The 27,370-nt window shown below is 38.9% G+C and overlaps 1 protein-coding gene across 1 annotated transcript; it reads left to right on the top strand.

Annotated features, from left to right (window-relative positions):
• Nucleotides 1–280: 280 nt before the first annotated feature.
• ghrb (growth hormone receptor b) lies at nucleotides 281–26,899 on the top strand (the record flags this gene model as incomplete). The annotated part of the gene is given in 9 exon segments (NM_001279455.1): nucleotides 281–298; nucleotides 9,276–9,363; nucleotides 20,713–20,848; nucleotides 22,153–22,331; nucleotides 23,712–23,890; nucleotides 24,905–25,049; nucleotides 25,249–25,339; nucleotides 25,507–25,576; nucleotides 25,951–26,899. Coding segments are annotated over 8 exon segments (1,725 nt in total). The 3' UTR covers nucleotides 26,797–26,899.
• Between the last annotated feature and the right edge of the window lie 471 nt (nucleotides 26,900–27,370).

Here is a 27,370-nt window from a genome sequence, read left to right as displayed (position 1 = left end):
GATGGCGCCACTCTTTGCTTCTCCACAGCGTAAACACATCACAGCTGCTGCTGACGGACACATAGCGAGGCGTTCTTCGACAGCGCTGCCAGCTCATCCCGCACTCTGTGAACAAATACAAAAATAAAAGTAACATAAAAAATCTTCAGGGCTGTGCTGCAGAGACAATCCGGAGGTCATTTTTTCCTGAGCGAATTAAGAGTTTTAGTGTTTTTTTTTTTTCCTTCTTGCGTGTGTTCGCCTTTGCTGCAGCTTTATCCAGGACAGCAGTGAGACCTCCAGGACAGAGCACACTGAGGTGAGTTAATTCTCTCACGTTCAGATGTGTGTTGTAACCCACGTGGATCTAAAAGCCACCACTGGATCTGGGAATCCCACATGCAGTAGATTAAGCCTTGCTTGTGTTGTGTGCGATACTGTCAGAGCTTCTCGTTCACGTTTTAATGAGGTAAGACTGAAGAGGGGAACGGACACAACTCCGACTGTGTGAACAAACCAAGAAGTCATGATTCTGGGACTAAACGGGGTTTGTAAGGTTGCTGCCACCTGCTCATTACTTTTGTTTAGAACTACTTTAATACTAATTTAATTTTTACTTTGGTTATTTATTATTATTATTTTGAGAAAATACAAATTAATCAATTAAGGTATGTAATGTTTCCAAGCAAAAATTCTCTAGTCATGTGGATTTCTTTTCATGTGTCTTTTCGTGAGGATTTTCTCCTTTCCTTCGTCTTAAATGAGTAAACTGAACAATTTTTAGGTTTTAGATCTTTACGAAACCTAAAAAAGTTTACTTTTTAGATTGTCACACAAAACAGAACTTTGTGTGTGTGTGTGTGTGTGTGTGTGTGTGGCGGGGGGGGGATACATAATAAGAACATGCACATATTAATCAATTCGTTGATTACTGGAAAAGTAATTAAAAATAATAAAATAATTGGCAATGACACTACTTGTAATTTGAAAACCTAAAAATGTTATACTCCAAATACCTCCTGGGAAATGATTAACTCCTACAATATGATGAATTGCAGCGCTGCATTCCATTTTTAATATCTTCAGCTAACAAGTAGTGAAAATATATTTTGATAATATGAAAGTTAGCAATGAGGGGTGACTCAAAACTTTGGCACAGAACTATGTGATTATATGACTCTGAATGCAAAGTGGCATCGGATGCATCTTGTTTGAAACAGTAATTTTTGAAAATGCATCTAGAACCTGTCTAGGCTCCTCTCGTGGCAACCTTAAGGGACTAGACATAATAGTTTAGAGACGTTCAAAAGTGTGCATTAAAGCTCCTGTAATTAATGCTGCATGTCAGGACAAAAACCGTTAAAACCTGCGGCAAGGTGCAAATCAGGGAGAGGGTATGAAACCTTTTCTAAAGCTCTGAGGGTTCCTGTGAACACATTAGCCTCGATAACTCAGAAACTAAAGATAAAGTAACTAGGGCCTCAAAATAGCCTGGGATCCCTCTACCACTCTAACAGAGCTTTAGTGGTCCTCTGGAGTACTTGCTGTGCTGGAGGACTCTTGGATTTCCAGGAAGAAGATTCTCTAACTGAATGAGTCAAAAACTGAATCATCTGGGGAGAATGCTAAGAACTAAAGTTGACAATGTCTCTGTATTTTACCAGGAAAATAGGAAGTAGGTGCAGAGATTTATTGAAACATGCAAACGCAATAATTCCTGTAGTTTCTTTATGTAGTTTTCAGGGCTACTTCTCTGGGTTTCTCAAGCTATGTTCAGAGCTCTTTGCTCAGTTCCATGGTCTGCTATCTTTTCTATCCAGGTACGCTTTTACTGCACTGGCAGTGTGTTTGAGATCACTGTCATGCTGAAAAATTAAGCCAATCAGATGCCTTCCAGATGGAATCAGAATGGTAGATCAAAATCTTACTGTACTTCCTTCATTCATAATTTCCTAATCAACTTTAACAATATCCCCAACACTGCAAATTTAGCCCCAAACCATGACAGAGCCTCAACGTCATGACATGCAATCTTGTTCCTCTTTTCTGAACTCCATGACAACAATTTGAACTATAAATTTTAAATTTGGATTCATAAGACCTATTGCCACTGTTTTTCATTCCAGTTCTTGTATATTATGGCATACTTCAGTATTTTCTCCCTGTTTCCGTTGGAATGGCTTCTTGATAACCAACCTTTCACTGAGACAATTTCTGAGGAGCTTCAGTGAACAGTGGATGGATCTGCTGAGGACACAGATGTGTCTTTCGGGTCCTGTGTCAGGTCTTGCTGGAATTTTTTCCTATTTCTTTAGGGCATGACTTTTAAATAGGGCTGGGCCATATTATACCGTTCACGGTAATACCGGTACAATGTTAGGCAACGATAAGAAAATGAAATATCGCGATAGAATATGGGTAAAACGCGCATGCGCTGTACCTTTGTTTTCATATGCACATGGCCGAAAAAGCACGGCGGCAACGGAGAATGAGAAGGGGGAAAGCGGATTGTTGAGTAAAAAGGATGAACCAGAATTGGTTTGTAAAAATCGTGAAACTTCAGTGATGTGGAACTGGTTTGGTGTTTGTCCGTCAGATACACAACAAAGCACATTTTTTTTGTAGAACATGCAAGCGGGCCGTCGTTATTGCCGTATTTGTCGGACTAAGGTGCTCGTAAATCTGGGAGTAATCTGGGTATTACGTTTAACTGAGTTAGAAGTTAGCAGGAAGTTGGCGGAAGTTAACTCGATAGTTTCGCTAGTTACCTAAGCATAGCATGTTCTGACTGAGAGATTTCTGAAAAAATTCAAACGTACAGCTCTGCTATCACTTCCAACATAAATGAAGACGGGAAACTAAACAGCAGTGACGTTTGTAGGGTTACTGAAGTTGGGCTAGGTGGTATATAATGATGTGCTAGCGACACAGCTATGTTAGCATAACATAAACGGTGAAGCTGGAGGATGAACGCTAACACTTTTCCACTCGAAAAAAGTTAACGTGAAGGTTCCTGATGGTTAGAGACAAACGCAATCGCATGGCAGGATGCTGTAAACGGACCAAACTTCAGTCAGGAGAACAACTGAGATACTCCATCCACAATACGAGGTTAGTCATTAATATATTGCAACAACATGGGAATAGAATAGAATAGAATAATCCTTTAATTGTCTCACAAGGGGAAATTTGGTTGTAACAGCAGCCAGAAAGACAGCTGTGATAGAATACAGCATTAATGAATCAATGGTACAAAAGTGGAAGAAGCAAGCAGAATGAGTTGAATAAAGTTTGATTTATCTGTCTGCTTTGTTTCACTTAATGTGCCTTATAATCCCATGCACCTTATGGTCCGAAAAATACGTATTTGACTTCTTTTATTTTTCACACTGGAGTTTAATGTTGCAAAGCGCCTCTTTTTAACTTCAGTGGATATTATACATGGTTATGCTCAGGATGTGTCAGCCCATTTCTACTGGAAATGCCTTTTGGTTAAACTTTCAGCAAGGAATCTGCATTTGCACTGTTAAATTTTTATATAGCTTTAATGCACATAAAAAACAGCTGCTTGTTTAAGTGAAAATAAATGGATGGGGTTTTTTTTGCGCTTGTAAAGTTGTGGAATTGTATTTTGTCTTGCAGAAATTGTATCGTCAGTTATATCGTTATTGCAAATTTTGAAATATATGTCGTGATATATATTTTTGGCCATATCGATTTTTAAAAACTGTTTAAACAAACAAACAAATAAAACAAAATTCCTCTGAAAATGATCAAGTACAAAAACTGCACTGAAAGTGAGTGAAATCCTGGAGCACTATTCCTCAGACCAGTTTAAAGAATTAGAAGAAAGTCTGGCTTTTGAAAACAAAATATGAAGAAATAAATGGTGGGTGGAGCTTGAGATGATGTGCTGAGAAGAACGTCTTCCCAAAACATCTCGAAGCTGAAGGGAAAAACAGACTTTCATGAAATATTGAACTAAGGGGCTTTTCTTAATGAGAAAATTCTCTTCTTATTTGCAGGAATAAAATTTCGTCTGAACGTGGCTGAATGTTTTGTGAAGTAACTGAGTACAAAGCTTTAAAGTCTTAAACCTAAGGTGGAATTCCCCTGCCTGTCACGGTGTTAAGTTTCCTGTTTTCATAAAATCTGACACCGCTGTCCTAGTTAAAAAAAAAAAAAAAATGAAAAACAAGTCTCACCCAAAAGATATTTTACAGTTTTGTTTTTGGTTTTGAGAAAATATAATAAAAAACATAATTTGAAGACAAATATGAGTTGTTTTAAAAAGGCTGGAAAATGAAGTTAAAGCTGTGCTTACAAATTGTGGAACAGTTTTAGTTCTTCAGTATAAAATTACCAAGGTTTTAATATCTCATCATCCACAGTGCATGATGCCATTAAAAGAATTATCTAAGAATTTGTATTATCACAAACAGGTTGGATGTATTTGCCAACTTGACCTATTCAATCTCAGAGTGATGGCAGGCTGACTCTGTCTGTGGGCAACACGTTTTAGTGACAGTGTTGGTGAGCAAAATAAAAACTTGACATGAGATAATTTAATCTTATTAGATAAAACAGATACTGACAAAATGTAACTTTGAGGGGAAAAACATGATAAATCGCAGTATATGTTAGCATATACATATAATATATCACACAGTGTTAGAAATTGCAATCATATCAGATTCTGTTATAGAATTTCAAGCTATTTTTTTTACTTTGTCATTATTGGGTAGTGTGTGTGGAATTTTGAGGTGAAAAAGGCATTTAATCCATTTTGGAATAAGGCTGTAACATGAAAAAATGTGGAACAAGTGAAACACTGAGAATACTTTGTGTATTTCCTCCTTTGTCCCCATTATAATTACTGCTGCTGCTTGACACAGGGCAATCAAGCCTGATCATTAGACATAACTAAGGCTCATAAAGATGAATACAACCAAAATGATGTCTGTTTATGAAAACACCCGTACAACGGGGCCCTGAATACATGTTAATAAGTTATGATAAGATTCTCTAAAACTTGGTATTGGCCTTGAACATGGGAGCGGAGCCCAGGTGTGTTTATTTAACAGGCTCTGACCTCTGCAGCTGTGAGCGAAGTTTAGTCTGAAAGAGCACAAGTAAAAAAGAAAAAACTCAAAAAAACTACACATGTAAGAAGCCGCTTTCTTAACTCCATGTAAACAAACAGAGGTAAACACTAACTTACACTACTGTGTGCATTTTGACTCCACTTTATAAGCTAAAGGTTATGTGTGCTTTACCTACAGAAGTGTGGTATCTGCAGGTCTCCAAATCTGCTGTCAGTGATCGTATATCGAAACATTTTAGGGCCAGTCTGTGTTAACTGGAGCTCCTGAGAGTCTGTTTTCTCAGAACAATACTGTGAGATATTTATCCTAAAAAAGTTAAGCTCAAGGACTTTAGATAATGGGATTTCAAATGGGCCCTCTGAAAACGATGCTAGAAAATCATCTAAAAACAGCTCTGCCTGTAGAAAACTAACCACAGTAGAGACCTGAAATTTTGCATAATTCCTGATAAATGCAGCTTTCGTGTTTTTCAGGCAAATCCAAGATTGTCAGGCAGGAGGAATTCGATACACTGACATCGAATAACCCTGATATAAATGTGTGCAACTAACTGATGCATTTATCAGTCATTTTTTTTCATTTTTAATGATGTTCTGTATAAAATGAGTTTGAAAAAAAGGAAGAAAGTTATCAGTGATTGCTGTAAACCAAACAAGTGTCTAATTCTGATAAATATTTAAAGTTAAAAAGAATACAAAAAATACATATGTACCTAAATCCTGATATCATTCAGTAAACCTTTAGTAAATTCATATTGGATGATTTGTAAATCAAGTCTAAGAAAGTCAATGCTCCAAAGTGAGCTTAGTTGAAGAAAGAAATATGACCTTGCTGCACATCTTTGAAAAGCACTGCAACAAGTAGCAGTGAATATATTAGAGAGGAGACAGTAAACTGGCAAGACAGCAGACGTCAGAGAAACATTCATATAGATCGAAGCTAAAGAACAGGCTTAGAACAACATGAATGAGTTTGCATCAGAAGGTCTCTGCCTCTTCTAATGGAGATCAAACCACATCTTTGTTGATATATTCTGAGGCAGGGATCACAAACATGAGGCCCGGGGTCCAAAATTTTGCACATTCATGTCTTACAAGCTGAACCCAAGAAGTCATGCTGACACATTTCATCCATTTACTAGAGAAGTATTTTTTTTTTTATCATGTATAAACACTGAGACATGCTGTTTAAATTGCACTTCTTTTTCTTATTTTAGGATATGTCAGGGATTACATTTGTAGTTACATTTTGGTTCACTGGCAAAAAGAGGACTTTCACTGGTCCAGCCCACTTAAGCAGTATGTGGCCCCTGGTGTAAAATGAGTTTGACATCCCTGATCTGAGGTGTGAAAACTCATCATTATGCGGGGAAAGAGTTAAATTATTAAAAGATAAGCGTTTTAAAAGCACTGAAAGTGTTTTCTGAGTTGTATGTGGTGCAGCGTCATTCACAAAGCCTACAACAAATACTGCCTCCATCCTAACATATATGTCCTTTCGCGTTTTCTTTCATTTTTGAAAATTCCTTGGCACAAATTTATAAGCTCCAACAGTCTCCTGATAGGTGCTAAGTTATCAAATTTTATAATAAGTATTTGTGAGAAATATTTATACAAAAAGACCTTTATTATCATCCCTCATTAACACCTCTAATCAAAGCTCACAGAACTGACTGAGTTCTGGGTAGATTCATTTGGCACTGAAAAAATGGCAACTGATGTCAGCAAACAAGGGCTCCACAAAGCCCAGAGAAGTAGTAAGGTTGGATTTCACAAGAGCTGGCAGGAATCCAGCACCACTGGCTGGATGTCACGTTCAGAACAAGTCTGTTTAGTATTTCGAAATATGCCTTTCCAAGAAAGATGGATTGTGTATGAATACCAAGAAGCATAATGAAAAAAAACATTTCTTAACCTGCTCGTCCTTGCTGCTTTCGAATAACTGGTGTTTTCTCATTCATCCCCATCTTTGTGTAACAAAAAAGATAATAAAAACATGTCATTAAACAGGTTGCAGTTTTGAAAAACAGCTGCTAAAATACTACTATGGATATGCACTTACTGGCCACTTTGTTAGGTATACCTGCTCAGCTGCTTTTTAATGCATATCTGCTAAGCCTGCATTAGACCTGCTGAAGTTCAGACTGAGCATTGAAATGGGGGAAAAGGGGACTGAAGTGACTTTGAACGTGGCATTGTTGTTGGTGCCAGACGGGCTGGTCTGATTATTTCAGGAACTGCTGATCTGAAGGGATTTTCCCACTCAACCAACAAATCTGCAGCAACTGCACGATGTTATCACCATGTTGGCACCTTGTTTAATCTATGCAGTGGAGAATTAAGGCAGTTTTTCAAAAGAAAAAAGGGTGTCCAAGTCACCACTAGCAAGGTGTACCTAATTAAAGTGCTGGTGAGTGTAACTGTCTCACTGCTTCATCATTTCGTTGCGTTAAGAAGCTGCAGTTTCTGCTTCTGCTGCAATTGCAGAGAAGAAGTGCTTTCTTTGTGCACTCTGAGCTTCATATAATAGAGTGATTTGAAGTGTGGATGAATGAGATTTATTCTTTTCTTGAGTTTAACGCAGGTAACAAGAAATGCATCCATTAAATTATGACACGCTCAAGATGTAGCACGTAGTGGTGTCTGGAAAAACAAGCAACATGCAACTAGCTTAAAATGGACACTGGGCTAGCTTGTTAGCTCAGAAATGTCTTAGACATGCGAATGACGGACGAATCTGAAAATGTCACTTACTCTTAAACTGAAAGCTTAACTATAAAGAATTTTACCAGCCAGTTTCCCAAACATGGATAAAACCTAAAAGACTAAAAGGGAAAAAATCTGTGACAACTCCACTGAAAAAAGGTTTAGTCCAGGATGAGGCTTAATCCATTTTGGGGGAATTGAGCCATGTATTTAACAAAGGCCTCATTCATACAGCGAGCCCCCAGCAACCACTGGTTGCTAGTGAAAAATGTGTATTCCCTAACCGGCTGGCGGGTGCTTGTTAGCTTCCAGCAACCACTCAACCAATCAAAAACCGTGAGTCAACTTCTTGCAACAAGTTCTGTGTTCTTATTGCAACACCTGTACTAATGTTTCTACCTCTGGATAAGAATTAATAAATAACTAAAGCTGCTAAACAGAAACAAGCAAACAAACTGAAACTAAACTGAATTAAAGGCAAAATGTCAAAAATAAATAAAAATAAAAACTAATCAGAAAAGATTTTTAGGGTGCTCAGGAACTCCCAAAACCATAGTAGCCCTAAAAATAATAGCAACAATAGTTTAGCATTTTTGTATTATTTTCCAACTTCTAACGCTAACCCAGAAGGAAGATGAAGAGGTAATCTGATGACACAAATCAGTGGTGCAGATTTAAAACACGTCTTACCTGAAGTGTTAGCAGGCAAAAGTGCAAATTGTTGTGATGATCAAGGGTGATTAAAGTGACTTTAAGTTTCTTAAAAAGCTTATGCATATTTGCTGTTTAAATAGCGTCAAAAACACTGGCTGGCTAATTTTAACCTTCAGTGTTTGTTTACAGTATAGGACAGGTACAGATCCAGGTATGAACAAGTGAAAAGAATGTTACCTGTCCATTGCCAGCAGCAGCCCATATTTATTTAGAATATTGTTATGACTTTATTGTTATAAATTCTGTTTCACTGTTACCTTGGCACAGAGACGGAGAGAGGAAGATAGAGAGGGGGAGGACAGAGATTTCTGGGATATATAATATTTGTGTTTTCTTGTTTTCATTATAGCTGGTCTTCTACTGGTCTTCTACATGCATTAAGCACTATGTTGTTATATATTATTTTAGAATCTTTACTCAAGTCATTGATTTTTTTTTGTCAGTTATTGTGCAGAAAAAATGCAAATGAATGCAAATGTGCAAAAGTTTAATAAAGTAAAATAAAGTTAATAAAAATCCACTTATAAGCAAGCTGAAACTATAAACATACAGAGATTGTTACTAATGTATAGCACCTGCAGCAGTGTGGCAGTAGTAGAAGTAGTCTGTGCCTTAAATAACAGTGCCTCAGCAGAGGTTTAGGTCTAGTTACGCCCCCAGTGGGAGCGTACTGGTTTAATGGTGGTAGTGGGCTGGGCCTTCGTGGGCTGTGTGGTTCAGCTGGGTGGACTGCCCTGAGAAGCTTAACATTACCCACATGTCTCCTCCACAGCTCCACACCATGGCTCCCACTGTCACCATGCTCCTCTTCGTGCTTCACATCCTCACTGCTTTGGTGCTGCAGTCGGCCTCAGAACCAGGTATGATTTTGAACATTTATTTCAATAAATCAGCATGCATGTTTGTGAAGCTGTGGAAGACCTGATTCAGGTTTGAAAGCACAGTCATTAAATTACATTTACTCATGCCTTTGGTTGTGTTTTGCAACTCTACTGCTATGACATCTGGTACCTTCTACTATCCAGATTTTCAGATGCTGTTGAACTGTTTTGTGGGAATAAAAATTGAGCAACACCATAATAACTGGGGAACTATTAACAGAGATCAGGGTGCTTTTAATGGTCACAGGAGACTTTGAGCCTAGTGTAATGTAAATACTAATAGTTGCATACTTACTGAGCTGGTTTGGCTTTAAAATGAACATGAAATGGGTTGCATAACACATTCACAGAGAGCCTCGGTGAACAGAGAGCAGATTTCTAGTGAAGTGGCTTCCCAGGAATTCTGAACAGAGAGCACTCGGCTGTTGTTAAACAATGGGAAGCTGTTCAGTTCATAGAGGCCTGGCTTTCTACCAAACACTCCGCAAATGGAAGTGGAAATGCTGTGTATGTGGACACACAGGCTGTGTTTTATCCACAGTGATAAACTATGTTGTGTGCTGGCCATTTATGTCACACACGGACATCCGGTGCTTTGTCATGTTACATAATGCTCAGTAAGTTAGCAGAGGTGTGGACAGAGAACATGATCTCCTGCTGTTTGCTGTTATCCTCTTTGTGTTCAGTGCCCTTTAGGTGGGATTTTACAAGGCCGCTGTGTTTTGACAGGAGTGTTTGCTGCTCTAGAAAAAAAATATGAGACTGAGGACAACTTGTTGATTGAAAACAGTGAAGACTCAAGTAAAAAGAGTTCTTTTTAAAAACAGATTTGGCAACACGCTAGCCAGCTTGTAGTGGCCTGTACATTTCTGACTCACTCCAGTGATCTCAAATGTTGTGGAGGGATTCTTATTGGTTTAGTGTCACCATGGTTAATGGCTGCTTGCCCAGTGGGAGGAATATCTACAGAACCAATATAAACTTCATGATCTAATTGTGTAATATGAGAACCTACTCTGGAATTTTTTAGTGTAGACAAGATTTTCAGAATCAACATAAATTTAAAAAGCCCGAATCATCATCAAAATATAGCCAGAGGCCTTGAAATTGTATTTAGGCAAATGTACACTATATGGACAAAGGTACTGGACCCTCTTTGTAGCTATAACAGCTTCCACTCTTCTGGAAATCCTACAAAATTTTAGAGCCTGTCTGTGGGAGTTTTGCCGATTCATCCAGAGCAGTCATTAGGTGTGACACTGGTGTTGGACAGGAGGGCCGAACTCGCAGTCTTCATTCTGGTTCATCCTGAGGGTGATCAGTGGGGTTGAGGTCAGAGTTTTGTGCAGGCCAGTCAAGTTCTTCCACACAAAACTCCTCCAACCATGCCTTTGTGAACCTTGCTTTGTGTACTGGGACATTAGACACTAAAATTTTACCTCACTATATTTAAGGGGCTTGGGCCAACCCCCGAAAAACCCCATTAGTATTATTCCTCCTCCGCCAAACTTTACAGTTGGTACAGTTGCCCACGACTCCATCCACTATTTGGTGTTGTGCTTTGTGATGTAATGCTTGCGTGCAATTGCCCTGCCATGGAAACCCATGCCATGAAGCTTCCACTGCACAATTTCTGTGCTGATGTTAATTCCATAGGAATTTCGAGCTCTGCAGTAGCTGACTCAGCAGATCATTGGCGATGTTTGTGCACTACAGTGGTCCCTCGTTTATCGCAGGAGTTACGTTCTAACAATAACCCGCGATAGGTGAAATCCGCAAAGTAGCCAACTTTATTTTTTTACAATTATTATAGACGTTTTAAGGCTGTAAAACCCCTCACTACACAATTTACACACTTTTCTAAGACAGGCACTAACATTTTCACACTTTTCTCTCTTGTTTAAATACTCTCACAGTTCAAACCTTCGTAGAAAAATAAGTCCAGTATTATAGAATGAAACCAAAGATCAAACCCTTTTTTCAGTTCCAGACCATGGGAATATAGCAGCTGCCAGAGAATTCAACATTAATGAATCAATGGTACAGAGCAGAGGAAGCAAGTAAAATGAGTTGAGTAAAGTTTGACGTATCTGACTGTTTTGTTTCGCTTAATGTGCCTCATAATCCGGTGTGCCTTATGGTCCGACAAATTCGTAACTTCTACCTTCCTTTAGCTTTAACTTTTTGTGCGATGGTTAGCATCTTCCTCTGCCTCTTGGGTGCTACCACAGGTGCCTTTGACGGTGCAAAACGTTTTGTTGACATTTTTGTGTTTGTTGGGGAGAAAACTCACAAACATGCAGTACAGCACTTCAGAGTCACACTGCTAGCGATCGAAGATTTATGTAAATTTGCTGAACGCATTCTGTACTGTGCAGGAGACATTGCACGAGATTGATTGACAATGGTCTACAGCCAGTCAGGATGCAGAACACAATGTGCTGTAAAGAAAAAAAAGAAAGCATGCAAAATTGCACAAAAAAAATCTGCGAAACAGTGAGGCCGCGAAAGGTGAACCACGTTATAGCAAACGACCACCCATCCAGTAACTTTACTTGACCTGCCATTGCTGTGGGTCCTAAATGCTTCCACTTTGTGGTAAGACCACTTACAGTTAATTTTAATTATTTAAGAGGAGGTAAATTTCAATTTTTGCTGCTCAGTACCAAAAATATGGTGTTTACCTACAGATTCTGCATATTCAGGTATATTTATAGAGTGCTCAGTGTTTTATGTTGTCATGCAGACAGGCTAAAAGCCACTTAAACGTAGAGGCAAACAAAGAAAGGGTGACTATGCAAACTGATTGTATTTTGCTAGTTCTCAGCACCACTTTACTCCTAACCCAACCTCTTACTTATATTATAATGTCCAATGTTAAAAGTTCAGTTTATACACATATTTACAAGATGAATACAAAAGGAAAACCTTCAGTTTTGCTGAACTTTATGGAGCCTTATAACGACAGCCAGATTGATTTCCAAACCGTTTTCATTCTGGCAGATCTTATAATGCAGCTTTTTATTTTCCTCATGTGTCTCTCCATTACACACAAGGTGTCCTTTCACATCACTGCCTCTGAGAGACAACAATTTCCAGGAACAATAGTGGGTGGCTTGAATGCGGGTCATCTACCAATCAGTTCAATCCCTGGCTGCTCCAGTCTCCAGTCTGCATGCCTAAGTAACCTTTGGCCAAGATACCGAACTCCAAGTTGCTCTTCGATGTGTTCATCGGAGTATGACTGTGTGTGAAAGGCCTTAGGTGTAGAAAAAAGTGCTTGTATGAATAGGTGTGAATGGGTGAATGAGGAGTGTTATATAAAGTGCTTTAAGTGCTCGAGTATAAAAGCGCTATATAAGAACCAGTTCATTTACTATTTACAGTCAGGAATCCCTGGCTCACTTTGGGATCGTTTAAACATTTAAAACTTTTTTTTCCTTTTTTTTTTTTTTCCTTTTAATTCCACTCACTGGTTAGATTTGGCACTGAAAACGACTGCTGAGTTTAGGTAAAATCTGCATGGTTAGGATTAGGAGAGGACTGCTTTGGATTTGATGATGGTGCATCAAGGCAAGATGCAAAAGAACAACTTGTGCCTGTTTTCATCTGCCACACCAGTAGTTTTGACAAAACGGCATTAATTGATGCCCTGGAGATGAGAAAGGGCTGTAACATCTGAGGCAACCAATGAGGCATAAAATACCACACTGAATCTGGCATTTCTGCCAGCATTTTGAAAATGAAACAGTTAAACATAAATGAAATAATTAAGAAATGTAACTGGCTTTCAAAGTTATGATGATGAAAGCAAAGGAAAAAGTTAGAGGATTTTCAGCTTTAACTGTTTTGTTCTTGTTTCACAATAAAAATCAACATTATCTGTTTCAAGTTTCAAGGTTTTTTTTTCGCCTAAGGGTAACAAAACTTTTACAATAGCTCTGCCACATCGTTAGGGGTGTTTATGCTCTTTCTTCTCTCCTTTCTTGTTCCATTTGGCCACTTACATGCTCATCTGGGTCAAGCTACAGCATTGGAACAAATAGTACATTTCTTTTTAGAGCACACATAGCCAAAAATAACTCCCCTCACTACACTGAAGCACCAGCTGTGGGAGGTACTACTTCTAGGAATTGAGTGGTCTCTGTAGGGGTCAACAAGTGTTTTTCCTCTTTGCTACTAGAGCACCACAGGGGATATTAGTTAGAAATCAGGACATTTGCCGTTGATAAAATAGCATTTGCTCTCTTAGGAGGTTATATTGTTGCTTTTTGGCATGAATAAACTGTTTTCCTGCCCATGATTTGCCCATAAAGCTTGTTGGGTTACTAAAAGGCTGCAACTTTAATCACTGATGAAGGCTTCGTGGCTCTTAGCCAAGGAAGGAAATGGCTTTTCTAAATGCAGCACGTAAGGCATTTCCCTCCTGAGAGTGCACTTATTGATGTCTGAGCATGTGAATCTCTAAATCACTGTTTTCGCTGTCTGCTCACAGGAAAGACATTAATGAAGGCTTCCCACCAATATGCTGAGCACAGGGTTAACAGGTGCAATAAGGGGAAAAACATGAACTGATTAATTAGGTGGATTTGGTAAGTGTACGAGGCAGTCCGTTAAAAGGAAATTAATTTATCTGCTATTTCCCTTTAAAATCAGAGCTAAAACGTAACGCATCTTATCAAAACAAATCACACAAGGGTGTTTTGTTTTACTCTGAAATAGGCTGCCAGGAGGCCTCTGAGAAAAAACATGAAGTAAACATGTTTACCCCGTAAGATCGTGGCAGATCTGTAAGAGAAGCCCTGTAATGAGAACAAGCTGTAAGCTGATATTGCCATCTTGGAAACCGTCTGTGTGTTTTGTAGCTCTAATGATATCTGCTGCTCCAGAACTACTGCTCACATGTTTACTTACACCACAAGTGAACTCTGCTTGGCGGCTGCTAAGCAAACACAGCAGCACTTTGATGCACTAGCACAAAAATGAAGTCTGTCAGTTTGCAAGCCAGTCTAGTTTTTTTAATCACTTCTCTGCCTGCAAATGGCCGCACTATACAACACATGTGTATAATACGCTGTGGCACAATACACTCTTTCCATTTTGTCTTCTTTTTCTCTTTTACTCAGTACTTTAAATACAAGTAAAATAAACCCTGAAAGCACAGAAATGTTGTTAGCAAAAGTGTTTCCAAAATAAAATTACTCTGCTTACCCTTTCATTGTATTATATTTAGTGCTGTCAGTGTTAATCTCATTAAAATGACGTTAACGCCATAACTGCATTAAGGCGGCAAATCTCCGTTAGCCAGTTAGCTTGGATCGCGGCGTGCGTGGGCTTGCACAGCATTAACGCGTTAGCGTAGTTAGCTTGTTAACGCATTAGCGCTGTCCAGCCTCACGCAATTTCATTTTAACGAGATTAACGCTGATAGCACCAATTATATTATATTATTTGGTCGCAACATATCTTAAACTTAACCAAATAACAGTGCAGCATCCCATTTGTTTTTTCCTTCTAAGACCATTATAAGCAGGGAAGCTGTGCTTTTAAAAAAGCAAATCAAATCATAACTATTTCACAGCAATGTTATTGCCATTGACTGAGTAATAATTTCACCTCTTATCATTTTATTGGGCCATAATTAAAGTCGCATTCATTTGAAAGCACTTTATTGTTTTAGCTGGTGGAGCTGAATGAATTACGACTAATTTGTAGCCTGCTGGGCATTCTGACTAATAACATGCCTTATTTAGAAGATATTACATATCCACATAGTGTTACTGATTGACCAGAATGGTCAGCATACTTTCTGCCCATTGAAACAAGAGTATTATTTAACACTTTTCATGGCATCAGTAATCTCCTTTTTTAATTCTAATCATACAGAGACCATATTCAAACCTCTGTGTCATTGTTTTATACAAACTATATTTCCCCAGTCACGTGTCTACATGTCCCTTGAGATCATAGATTATATATGAAGCTAGATAAGATAGATGGTGACACTGGTGGTAGAAACACACTTTGAGTCAGAAACATTCTAGGAAAACCATTTGAGGGCCAACATATGAGATGCTGATAGCTATTTTTTGCACAAGGTTAAGATTTTCCATGCTGGCACTACAGCCATGTGAAAAACCGTTTTCACATCACTCTGTGCGACCAAGTGAAAAACTATGTACATCCTTACTGCTTCCATTATTAACAAGCGTGACTAGCTTTTTTGGGGGAAAAAAAAAAAGGAAAAAAAGAGGTTTTGACGTGTTTGCGGTCTGGAGCATCCAGTTTCAGGTTAACACAATGCCAGAATTTTTCCAGGAATGGATACCCAGCAATTCTACCCCAAGGTCATACTGTGTAATACTCAAAAAACTGTAAAACCTCCCCCGAGCTAAATTCCTAAAATCTGCAGGCCTCAGTTAGCATGTGAAATGTTTGACAGTACAATTAGAGAAAGACTAAACAAGTCTTTCAAACAGTCAAGCTTGTTTGGAAGGGTTTCTAGGAAAAAAGAAAATTCTTCTTTTCTCTTAAAAGAACATGGCAGCATGGTTTAGGTTTGCATCTAAGTTGCATCTGAACAAACCCAAAGGCTTCTGAAACAATGTCCTGCCATAATACATGCACATCACCACACCTCATACCAACTATCAAGCATGGTGGTGCATGGTGGTGGAGGGGTGGTGATTTGGGCATCTTGCAGTCATTGTGTCGACCATGAAGTCCTCTGTATTCAAAAATATTTTAGAGTGTGTGAGTGTAAAAGTGAGTCACTGATCCAAAGTACATCAGCAAATCTGCAAGTTACTGATTTATACAAAAGGTTTCATGGAATATACTGGCACGATAAAACTAAGAGAAATCCTTTGGATCAATTATTTCACTGCAGAATGGTGGTTGTAGAACACCCCCCCCCCCCCCCCCCCCACACACGCACACACACACACTTTTTGTCAATCATTAACATTACAAAGAGATCAAAGTTGAATTTCACTTGACGTTAAGTGCAATTGCATCAGAAAGTTCTTATTTGTTGATTTGTTTTTTCCTTTAAAAAGGAAAAAAAGATACCTGCATTGCTCCGCCTCCCGTCACTGGGGCCATGCCTACAGTTTAAGAGTAATTAATAATAATTAATATGAAGTAATGATCTCGAACACTCACATTCAAGCACATACCAACTCAAAGAAATGTTCCAGGTTTTCATTTATCACTAAACTGAGCTACAGGAATCCACCACATAGCTGAGTGTCAAATTAATTATTCTCTTAATCCTGACACAGTTCTAAGGAGGAGCAGGGGATCGAATACACCGGTTATTCTTAACCCATGACGCCTTTTTCTCTGAAGCAAGCCAAAGCTATTCATTTGCTGCCTCTCAGATGTGAAGGAGTCATCTCATTCTCACACTTCTGTCTCGTGTGTTATCCTCTCGGACATGTTGATGTGGTCAGCTGACCGCAGCTACTGCTGTGTTTACCTAACAGCCTGTAAAAAAAGGCTCTCAGCTTTCTGTTTAAAAGGACACCTACTTGACATTTAACAAACATATCCCCATCCTCCCATGCAGACTGCTGTCCATCCACACCCTATTTAGCCAAAACAAGTCACTTTTTTTAACCACTCAAGTAAACAAAATACACAGAATAGATAGCCCCAACATACAAGATGTACTTTGCTGTGTCTCCCAGCACAGACTCAAGATTCCAGGAGACGGGTGGTTAATTCTAGGAGCTGGACAAGGCTGTAGAAGGTCCTTAACCCATCAGCAGGATGGTATCTGCTCCTTTGTGGAAGGAGGAACAGGATGAGCACTGTCAGAGCTACAAAATGACCTTCACTAGTCTGCTGTTGTGAATGTCTCTACATGCATAAAGGACGCGGGGTTCATACAGACTAAAGAATACAATTTTCATTTGCAATGAAATGTCAGCAAAATGGATTAACCTGCTGCGTATTCTTTACATTTCTATCAAACAATGCAGCGTCCTTTCAAATCTAACACATTGCCCAGTCCATATCAGTGTAGATATCCAGTGTTCCTTTGGATTTTTTGACCAGTGTACAATAAAATAAAATTCAGGAAAATAAAAAAATAATAATAATTAAAAAAAACAAAAAAACAACATATAGTGTAAAAGGTCATGATGGCCACACAAAACTTAACTGTTTTTAAGATGAGATAATACCAGCTTTTATTTGGTTCTCACTTGGAGGGAAAAAAGCCCCAAAAAATCACTCTTCCATCAGCGCTGCTGATTTGTTTTGTGAAAGTCAGGAAAAATCCGCTGAAGCGCCAACATCCTTAATTATAAGTTTTGTGCAAATGTGGATTAAAAAGTGCCTTTTTATTTGGCAAAGCTAATTACCTTTTCAGTTATTATTTAGATAAATGAGGTTTTTTTTTAATCCCCACATCCTGGATTTGATATCATCCAAATATTATTAAAAAAGATGAACCCAAATGCAGAGAGGCGGGCTGTTTTATTTATACCTTCATGCATGCCAGATCTCTAACAGCAAGAGTCCAAAACAAAGAGAAAATAGAATCCAAAACTAAGTAAACAGGTGGAGGACCACACGACACAACCACAAAAATGAGGACTGGATGCCTTTATACGGAGACACATAAGGGCTAACAAAAAACAGGTGAGACACAAAAACAGCTGAGAACGATCAGAAAACGGCAAGGGTAGGAAGTAAAAGTGCACACAGTTTCTAAAGGAAGCAAACACAGAAAAGAATACAAACGCTTAACAAGTGCGACAAGAAAACATACTGAACATGTCTACACAAGAAGACAGGGCGAGGAGACACTAAAAGACGAAGACAAACAGAGGGAACTAACTAAACACAAACTCCATAAAGACATCAGTTAATAAAGATAACACCTGAAGACTCAAACAACAAAGGTAGAAAAACAAGACACCATAAAGACTGAATAGGGAAGCTCAGAAAATAAACATGTCAAAACTTCTAAACACAAGGCACTAAATTAAAACTGCTCTACAAACAGTAAACTAGAAACACAGAGAATCCAAACCTAAAGATAACCAAACAAAATGCAGCGACCAAGGTGCCTGTGGAGATGATAAATAAATCACAAAGAATATGAACAAAACTGACAACCTTTCATAAGAGAAAAGGAACAAAGTATAAACCACGAGCTCTCAAAACTTGGGTCCAAAACTGTTGCACCAGTTAACAGCATTTTATTTTAAGGTAAAGTCTCTATAATATTGGAGAAAACCAAAATCGTTGCCGATCTCGCTCTGAGCTGTACTTTACGAAGGTGGTGGAGTTTCAGGGATGGGTGGCCATCTGGTGCGACTGGTTGGAGAGCGAGGGAAAAGTGTGAAGTTTAACAGAGAGAGATGACAAACAGCACACAAAGGAAACATTTGGCAGGTTAGAGGCTTCATTAAACACATACTGGGAACACAAAGCTCCGGAAACCGAAACATCTGCAGGAAGGAACAAGAACAAAGCAAGTGGGACTTCAGGGGAGAAGAGACACAAGGTTAATGGTTTATTATCATTATGAAAATACGATGATAAACAAGGACAGAGGGGAATAGGGGTGAGGTGAAAGTCGAGAGGGTACATGCCTCCTGAACCTAAACTGGGAGGTTTTTTTCCACTGGAGAGGGACCTGATAGCTGAAGACTTTGCCTCCCATTCCTCTTTTAGAAACTCTAGGAACCACAAGCAAGCCAGCAGTCTGAGAGAGAATTGCTCCGTTGGGATAATATGATACTATGAGGTCTTTGAGATACGATCGGGTCTGATCCTTAAGAACTTTGTATGTGAGGAGGACTTTAATGTCAAATCTGGATTTAGCAGGCAGCCAATGATAATATGGGAGAAATGTGATCTCTTTCCTAGTCCCTGTAAGTGCTTTCGCTGCAGGATTCTGGATAACCTTTTTTATTCAGTTAAACAGTAACGTAATGTGAATGTTCAGAAAGACTAAGTGGATTTTTAGTTAAAGCTAAATACAGCAGGTAATACTGAAAGTTTCTGGTGTCCCGTGCGACACCTATTTTGTGTCATCTTTGCACTGAAAGTTACTTTAAGGCCTTGGTGTTCACTTTCAGAGCTTGTCATAGTAGGTCAAAGGAGCTTGGAAAGAAGGCGGCTGGACTTAGAACTGAGGAAGCTTCTTGGATGAGAGGTGAAACTTCAGGAAACTTAAAGAAGTCCACTAACTTTCTTTCCTTAGACTACCATGACCTGGATGACTGAGAACCGGCATTTGTTATTTGCTGTTGGGAAGCACTTTGAAATCCCCAGAAAGATTCTATAGGAATACACCTTGAATCTGTCTAAACATTTGCATAACTATAGATTGTGAATGTGAACATATACACAGCATTTTGATATGAGTTCAGCATTTGCAGTAAAATGAAAAACACGTTTGTGCTTTAGGGTTGAAAAAAATCTGCTAATCTTTTTCACATAGTTTTGGAAACCACCCACATTCAATCAAATTGTCCAAGCCTTGTCCAAACCAATTTTTATGACTACCACAATAAAAGTCCCATGCATATCTTAAAAGAAAAATATCTGAATGCCACAAGAGCGCAGTAGATATTTGGTGTCATCAGTATTGTTTAAACAAATGTTTAAAGTGGTGTTATGTTACTATGTTGCAGAAAGCATTGAATAAAGGGGCAAAATGACCTTATGGTTGAATGTTTTGAGCATGCACATCAGTGCTTGAAGAGAAAAAGAAGCAGTGCTAAATTATTACCTGTATGCACTGAATATTATGCACCACTTAAACATTGGTTTCTGCATTAAATATGTTTTTCTTCATTCTGTACAGAAAAGACAAGTTAAACCACATTATGCTCACATTTTTCACCTTTGCATCGTGATCACAGTTCACACAGACAGAATCTAGGACAGAGTATCGTAAAAGGAAACTGCAGAAATGTGCTCTGTGCACACGTGTTTCGAGTTTATTCAGGCAGTAAAACAGATTCCCAGTGGTTCTTTCTGTGTAACTGTGTTTCTAGGTAAGGCAAAAGCAAATAACTTGTTCCGTGAGCGTCGTGGCACTGAACTCTCCAGCTGCTGCTTTCTCTTAAAGAGCAATAAAATGACTTCCAGGAAACTGCTGATACTCGCCTTGTGGCTGCGCTCCTCAGTGGAGTTAGATTACCATTATTAGCTTGTCACTCAAGTGTATCTTTGCAATCCTCAAAAGCAACAAGATTTTGTAACACTTGTAACAAGGAAAAGAAAAGAGAAGTAGATATTTACTTTATTAAAGATAATTATGTGTAATCTTCCCCTCTGTTCCTCTCTCCCTGTTTCCTTCAGTTCTCTCTGAGAGACGTCCACACCTCACTAGCTGTGCTTCCCCAGACATGATGACTTTCCGCTGCAGATGGAATGTTGGCCCTTTCCAGAATCTCTCTGATCCCAGAGCTCTCCGCTTATTCTACTTTAGACATGTGTAAGGAGAAAAGATCTCTCATTACTACCAGAGTGCTTTTTTGGGAAAGATTAGGACGGCAAAAAAAAGGAGAAAAACATGGGTGATAGGTGCCTGTTTTGAAGCACAGCTTTAAAGAGTTTCTACACGTATGTAGTGTGAGGAAAACGCCAGTTGTTTGCAGCCTTTAAGAATGATTTTAAAGTATTAGAATAGAAGTATTTTTAGCCTGTTAAGTGAGCAAAAACACCGTAGAAACACTTTATGTGTAGATAACCATCATTTAGCTGCTTAGGTCAATCAGGGCCACTGGGTTTATACCCCCAATGTGTAAAATTTAAACTTATGGTGCAGACATTGACTCTGTTGACAAAGCAAAGTCCAGCTTATATTGTAACGTTTAACATGCCTTACTTAGGGCAGTTTACGCTTTATTGCCTTAAATACTCTTTTTAAGTGTACACTTTTTCACACAGGGAAAGTAAATTTTCTAATTGTCAGCAAATGCAATAAAAAGATAAAAGAGGAATAATTAAAATCCCAGTTCCAATCCATCTCCAGTCTATCCCCAGCCATTTCCAAACTGTCTGTTACAGCCCAGTTTGTTTAAATCTAATGATTTTGTTTCGTTTCCCTATTCCAGTTTCTTTTTATAATACAAATATTTCATGAGAATTTTAATCTAAATGTAAGGATTTTATCCTGTAGAATTTAATAAGAATTAGATTTGGTTCAGTCAGAGAAGTGCATCTAAACCTACAAGTTTATTCCAAAAGATTTTTATAAAGATTTGTAAAAGTTTAAAAGATGCGACCTTTCAAAATTATATAGTTCTGTCTCTTTAAAATTGGAAAATTTTATAAGGAGTAAGAATTTTAGTTAATTTTTAAAAATGTATTATTTTATTTATGATAAACGACCTCTTGCGGCCGACCTGCACTCCCTTCATGACCCATGAATCCTTTGGCTGTATGTGTTATCAGCTGTGTTGCTTGATTGTGAAGCTAGATCGTTAAACTAAATAAATTGCTTGAATTTTACATACATGTCATACTTGATGAGTTCATATAACACAGTTGTTTATTCCTCAAAAATCAAACAGAATATTTAAAAGATTAGTTAATCATACTGCCTCTTTTTTTATCATCTATAATTCCCCTCAAAACAAAATGCCATTTATTAGCAGGGTAAGTCATAATCTTATCTGCAGATTACCATGAAATCCCATTTCATGCATACATGAGAACAAACCTTTTTTGTGACCTTGTGATGCTCATGGATTTCTTAACTGACTAATGCACTGATTCCTGTTCCCCACCTCTCAGACCCCCTCCTCTGTCTTCTAAAAATTGGACTGAATGTCCTCACTACAGCACTGAGACGCCAAACGAGTGCTTTTTCGATCAGAACCACACCTCGATCTGGACATATTACAACGTCCAGCTCCGCTCCAGGGATGAGACCATCCTCTATGATGAGAAGGGTTTCTTTGTTAATGACATTGGTGAGTTCACTGCCTCTTTGCGCACACTGAAATTATTATGTTAGAAAAGACTAATAAAAAGATACAGTTGTAAAGTTTTCGCATGTTACACTGTTACCACTTTTTAACTGTCACAGCATCACAAGTACATGAGGTGGCTATATGAAATTTTTAGGGGTGCACAATACTTTTGAGCTCTGCTACAAAATTTTGTTTCTGTTGTATTATCTGTTTCTGATAATTCGCTAGAGAAAACTTCAAAAATGGAATTTTTGGTTAACATAAAGGGTTATGGCCCGAGTTCAGGTCATCCCTCCTATGATTGCCTGTGCAATTATGGATAACATCTCTCATGAGTCTTAGCATTTGCACATTGTTCAGGCTTCATAGGAGCTGCAGAACAAATAAGAGCATATCTCTCCAGGTTTAACAGAGCTACAGTGGTTTCTAGTGTCCTGCAGAATTGATTATAAAATGCTCTTGCTTGTATATGAGACTTGCTTACATGGTCAGGGCCATGCAACATTTCTGATAATCTGTCACTTTACATTATCCTCCACTCCTAAATTGTTACACATCTGGTATTCCTTAAAAAGAAAAACTGGGGATGCAGTTTTTTACCCCTCAGCCTGAAAGGTTTGGGTTATTGTCGTCACCCGCCAGGCAGCATATCTCTCACCTCTTCTCTCTTTGTGTCTGTTTCAATGCTTTATTTATGAAGGACCTATCTGTATTGACGTTTGTAAAGGCCGATAAATGGAGCATTTAAAAAATAGAGAAGAGACATATCTTACAGCTTTTCCTCTTACTGTTCACTTACTGTTGTGACAACATTTAGTTAGGATCTTTATAGCGCACAGAGCACACATGACTTTCATCTACTGATAGTCTGATAACATTTTTCCTTTTTGTCGCTTTTTTTGTATTGTTTAGTCTAAGCCTATTTTTCATAGAAATATCTACAACAATGTGCTTTCAACTTTGTGCCAACTGTTTGGGAAACCTCTTCCTGTTTCAACATGATTAAATCTGAACATTGATGGCGTGCCAAGCCATCAGTGGCTGACTTCACTAATTCTCTCGGGCCGAATGTGACTAAAGGCTTGATGTCAGGTTTTGAAATCTTGCTTCAGGATGACTTGCAGCCAAATTCCAAGAAGAGGCGATCGCAGTAGTACATGTATGCCATTTGCTTTGTAAAAACAAGTTCAGCAAGCATATGCAATGTTCTGGTCTTTGCTTGCTTTCATGTAGGCAGTGAAAGAGACAGTCACGGACAATGATGTAAGGATTGGTCTGTTATTACTCAACAAATTAATTAGTTCAGTTCAGTGGAAGACTTCCTGACACCAGCCCCCTTACTGATGAAAAAGTGCTCTAAAGTGACTTTCTGTTCCGCAGTCCAACCGGATCCTCCTGTCAGCCTGAACTGGACGCTGCTGAATGTGAGTTTGACTGGCATTCACTATGACATACTGTTGAGCTGGAAGCCTCCTCCATCTTCAGATGTGGAGACAGGGTGGATGAAGCTGCAGTATGAAGTTCAGCACCGAGACAACAGCTCCAGTGTGTGGGAAATGGTGGGTGTGTCATGAATCTAATACATTGCTCAAAAAAATTAAAGGAACGCTTCAAACATCTGGGGTATTTATCTGGTCAGTTAAGTAACAGAAGGGTTGTTAATCAGTTTCAGCTTCTCTGGTGTTATTGAAACAACAAGTGGACTAGAGGAGCAACAATGAGACAACTCCAATAACAGGAATTGTTTTACAGGTGGAGGCTACTAACAGTTTTACTTCCTATTTTTATGTTTTTGTTTTTTTTACTTGCAATTGTGTTTTTTTGCATTTGGCTAGGGTCAGTGCCACTATTGTTAGCATGCAGCAATACCTGGACCCTAAAGAGGTTGCACAAGTAGTCCAACCTCTGGCAATGGCCATCAATACAAGATGAGCACTGCCGAGGTACAAAATGCACTCCAGCAGGCCACTGGTGTGAATGTTTCTAACCAAACAATCAGAAATATCATGAGGGTAGCCTGTGGGCCTGACACTGATACCGCTGACTGGCCCCGAAATTCGCCTGACCTAAATCCAATAGATATGTTTTAGTCAGTCTGACACTGTCAGGTTGCACCTTCGAGCTCAATGACGCCCAGATATGAGATAAGATCCCCCAGGACACCATCCATCATCTCATTATGATGATAGTGTCAGTCATGCATACAACCACATGGGGGCCATACAAACTACCTGGTATCATTTTGAGTTGCTGCAGTTGAATTTTGGCAAAATGGACTTGCCTACTTTGATTTTGTTGTCTTTGAATTCAGCCCTCTGTAGGTTGATCATTTTCATTTCCATCAAATTATGTGGCATCCTTTCATTCCTAGCACCTTATCTCAGTACATATCAGTACAGATATCCAGCATGATTGGTTTTGGGGTTTTTTTTTACCCATCAAGATCTGATGTGTTTTCAAAAAGTTCAGTTTTTTGGGCGAGTGTATACACTGGCTGATTTGGTAATAATCTTTTTATTGTTGTCAAAGGAAACCTAAATGTCAGACTTTGAAACCTTATTTTTTCCCCACAGGTTGACCCTGTTTCGAGTACACAGTGCTCCCTTTACGGGCTTCAAACTAACATCAATCATGAGATCCGTGTTCGGTGCAAAATGCTCGGTGGGAAAGAGTTTGGAGAATTCAGCGAATCTGTCTTCATTCACATCCCATCAAAAGGTAAACTCACTGTTTGACTCAGTGTTTGAACCGGGTGGAGAAGGTGTTTTAAAGACTTTTCATTTTTGGATCATCTTATCCTTGTCATGAATTAACATTTGAGTACTATTTCACATTGTTTTATGTCAAGTTTAATGTGATTTTTGTGTGTGTGTGTGTGTGTGTGTGTGTGTGTGTGTGTGTCCATTGTTTTCATCAGTTTCAAGATTCCCCGTTGTGGCTTTGCTCATCTTTGGTGCCTTGTGTTTAGTGGGCATCCTGATGTTGGTTATCATATCACAGCAAGAAAAGTAAGCATTTTAGATTTATTGGGTTTTTATGCTAAGCTGAAACTGTTTTGGCTGCTTAACTTTGAAAATCTACCACAGGCTCAGACGTCAATTTTGTTTACTGTTTTCTAATTTCTTCCATGCGTTGTGTGGAATTTACTGTTCTTTTTTTAAATTTATTCCTCAAGGTGGATGGTTATCCTTTTGCCTCCTGTTCCTGGACCCAAAATTAAAGGAATTGACTCTGAACTACTCAAGGTGCTTATCCACAGTTGTGACACTTAGAATAGCTTGATTAGCTTCATTACAAAACTGACCAATCCTCTGGCTTTTTTTGATGGATTTAGTATTGCTTTCTATCAACCATGATAAAGTTGTACTCACAAATGGCCTAATATACCTGGAAATGTTGGTAATATTTCTTTCTTTATTATATATGGCTCATCTTAGTTTTCTCTTATAATTCATTTGGGTAAATTTGAATTTTTATAAGCTGATCTTTTTAGAGATATTTTTGGGATATGTATATAAACACATATTGGTATATTGGTGAAATCACTCTACAGGTTAAAAACAAGACTTCAATTGCAATGATCGCCTCTAAGTGCATTGGTATATTTTCTTTCTCGCAGAGTGGGAAGCTTAGGGAGTTGACATCAATCCTGGGCGGTCCTCCTGATTTGAGGCCGGAGCTCTACAACTCCGACCCCTGGGTGGAATTCATCGATCTGGACATTGAAGAGCAAAGCGACAGAGTGACAGACCTGGACACTGACTGTCTCATGAACCACCACCTGTCTTCTAACTGCTCCCCACTATCACTTGGCTTCAGAGATGACGATTCAGGTCGCGCTAGCTGCTGCGATCCAGATCTCCCATGCGACCCAGAACCATCACCTTTCCTTCCTCTGGTCCCAAATCTTGCCCTCAGTCAGGAGACATTATGTGCAGCAACCTCTGAGCCAAGCTCCCCCATCCAAAGCTGCAACTCTGGGGAGCTTCCTTCATTCGTCACGGGCAGAGACACTCTGTACACCCAGGTGACTGAGGTGAGGTCATCGGGCAAGGTGTTGCTCTTACCTGAGGAACAGACCGAGAGGGAGAAAATGTCTAGTAAAGAGAAGGAGGACGAAATTGTGGTAGAGAAAGAGAAGAAAGAGTTTCAGCTCCTCGTGATGAATGCAGATCACAGAGACTACACTTCAGAGCTCAATGCAGGAAAAACAAGCCCAGAATTATCCACAGGGGACCTGACTGAACCCTGTAAAACATTTCCATCACCTCACCATGAATCAAACACCACCACGCCCCCACCAATCCCTGCTCCTGTCTACACTGTGGTCGAAGGTGTTGATAGACAGAACAGTCTCTTACTGTCACCAAATTCAGCACCAGCCCCACATCTGATAATTCCAAAGAACATGCCGACACCAGACGGCTACCTGACCGCTGACCTTCTGGGAAGTATCACGCCGTAATTCAGTGTCTAAGTGTGCAAATTAAAAATCTGACTGTTGACTGCATCCTTTGACAGAGTTTTGTAAAGGACCTGGACAAAAAATGTGTTTTACTCTGATTGTGGAAAAGGGAAGCATTAAAAGGGAAAGCTTGAGCTGAAAACTGCTGCAGTCGAAAACCAGGTCTGCAACAACTTAACTAACGACCTTTGTTAAAGCCGTATTAACCAGTTTTTGACCACTAGGGGTCAGAATATCCCCTGAATAAAATCAAAAGTAAATGTTGATTGCTTATGAAGTGCACCATCCAGTATACATTTATTTATTTTATTTGCATTTATAAGATTTAGTAAAAAATTTGAATTTCCTTTCAGCCCTGGTGGTCCTATTTGTTTAAATCTTTGCTAATGTTTTGTCATTTGGTGCTGTAAGCCAAACAAGGACAAAAATGGATTGCACTTGCACAATTCCCTGCAATATTTTTACAACAACCAACACCTTTCATGCTACAGATTCACATTTTAATCAGTATTAATATTAAAGGCACCACGTCCTTGTGTATATTGTATATATGAAAAGACAATATTTGAAAAGA

Source organism: Oreochromis niloticus, linkage group LG7, assembly GCF_001858045.2.
Source record: "Oreochromis niloticus isolate F11D_XX linkage group LG7, O_niloticus_UMD_NMBU, whole genome shotgun sequence".
Lineage (NCBI taxonomy): Eukaryota > Metazoa > Chordata > Actinopteri > Cichliformes > Cichlidae > Oreochromis > Oreochromis niloticus.
Note: the sequence above shows the minus strand (reverse complement) of the source record. Positions and strands in the feature narration are given on the sequence as shown.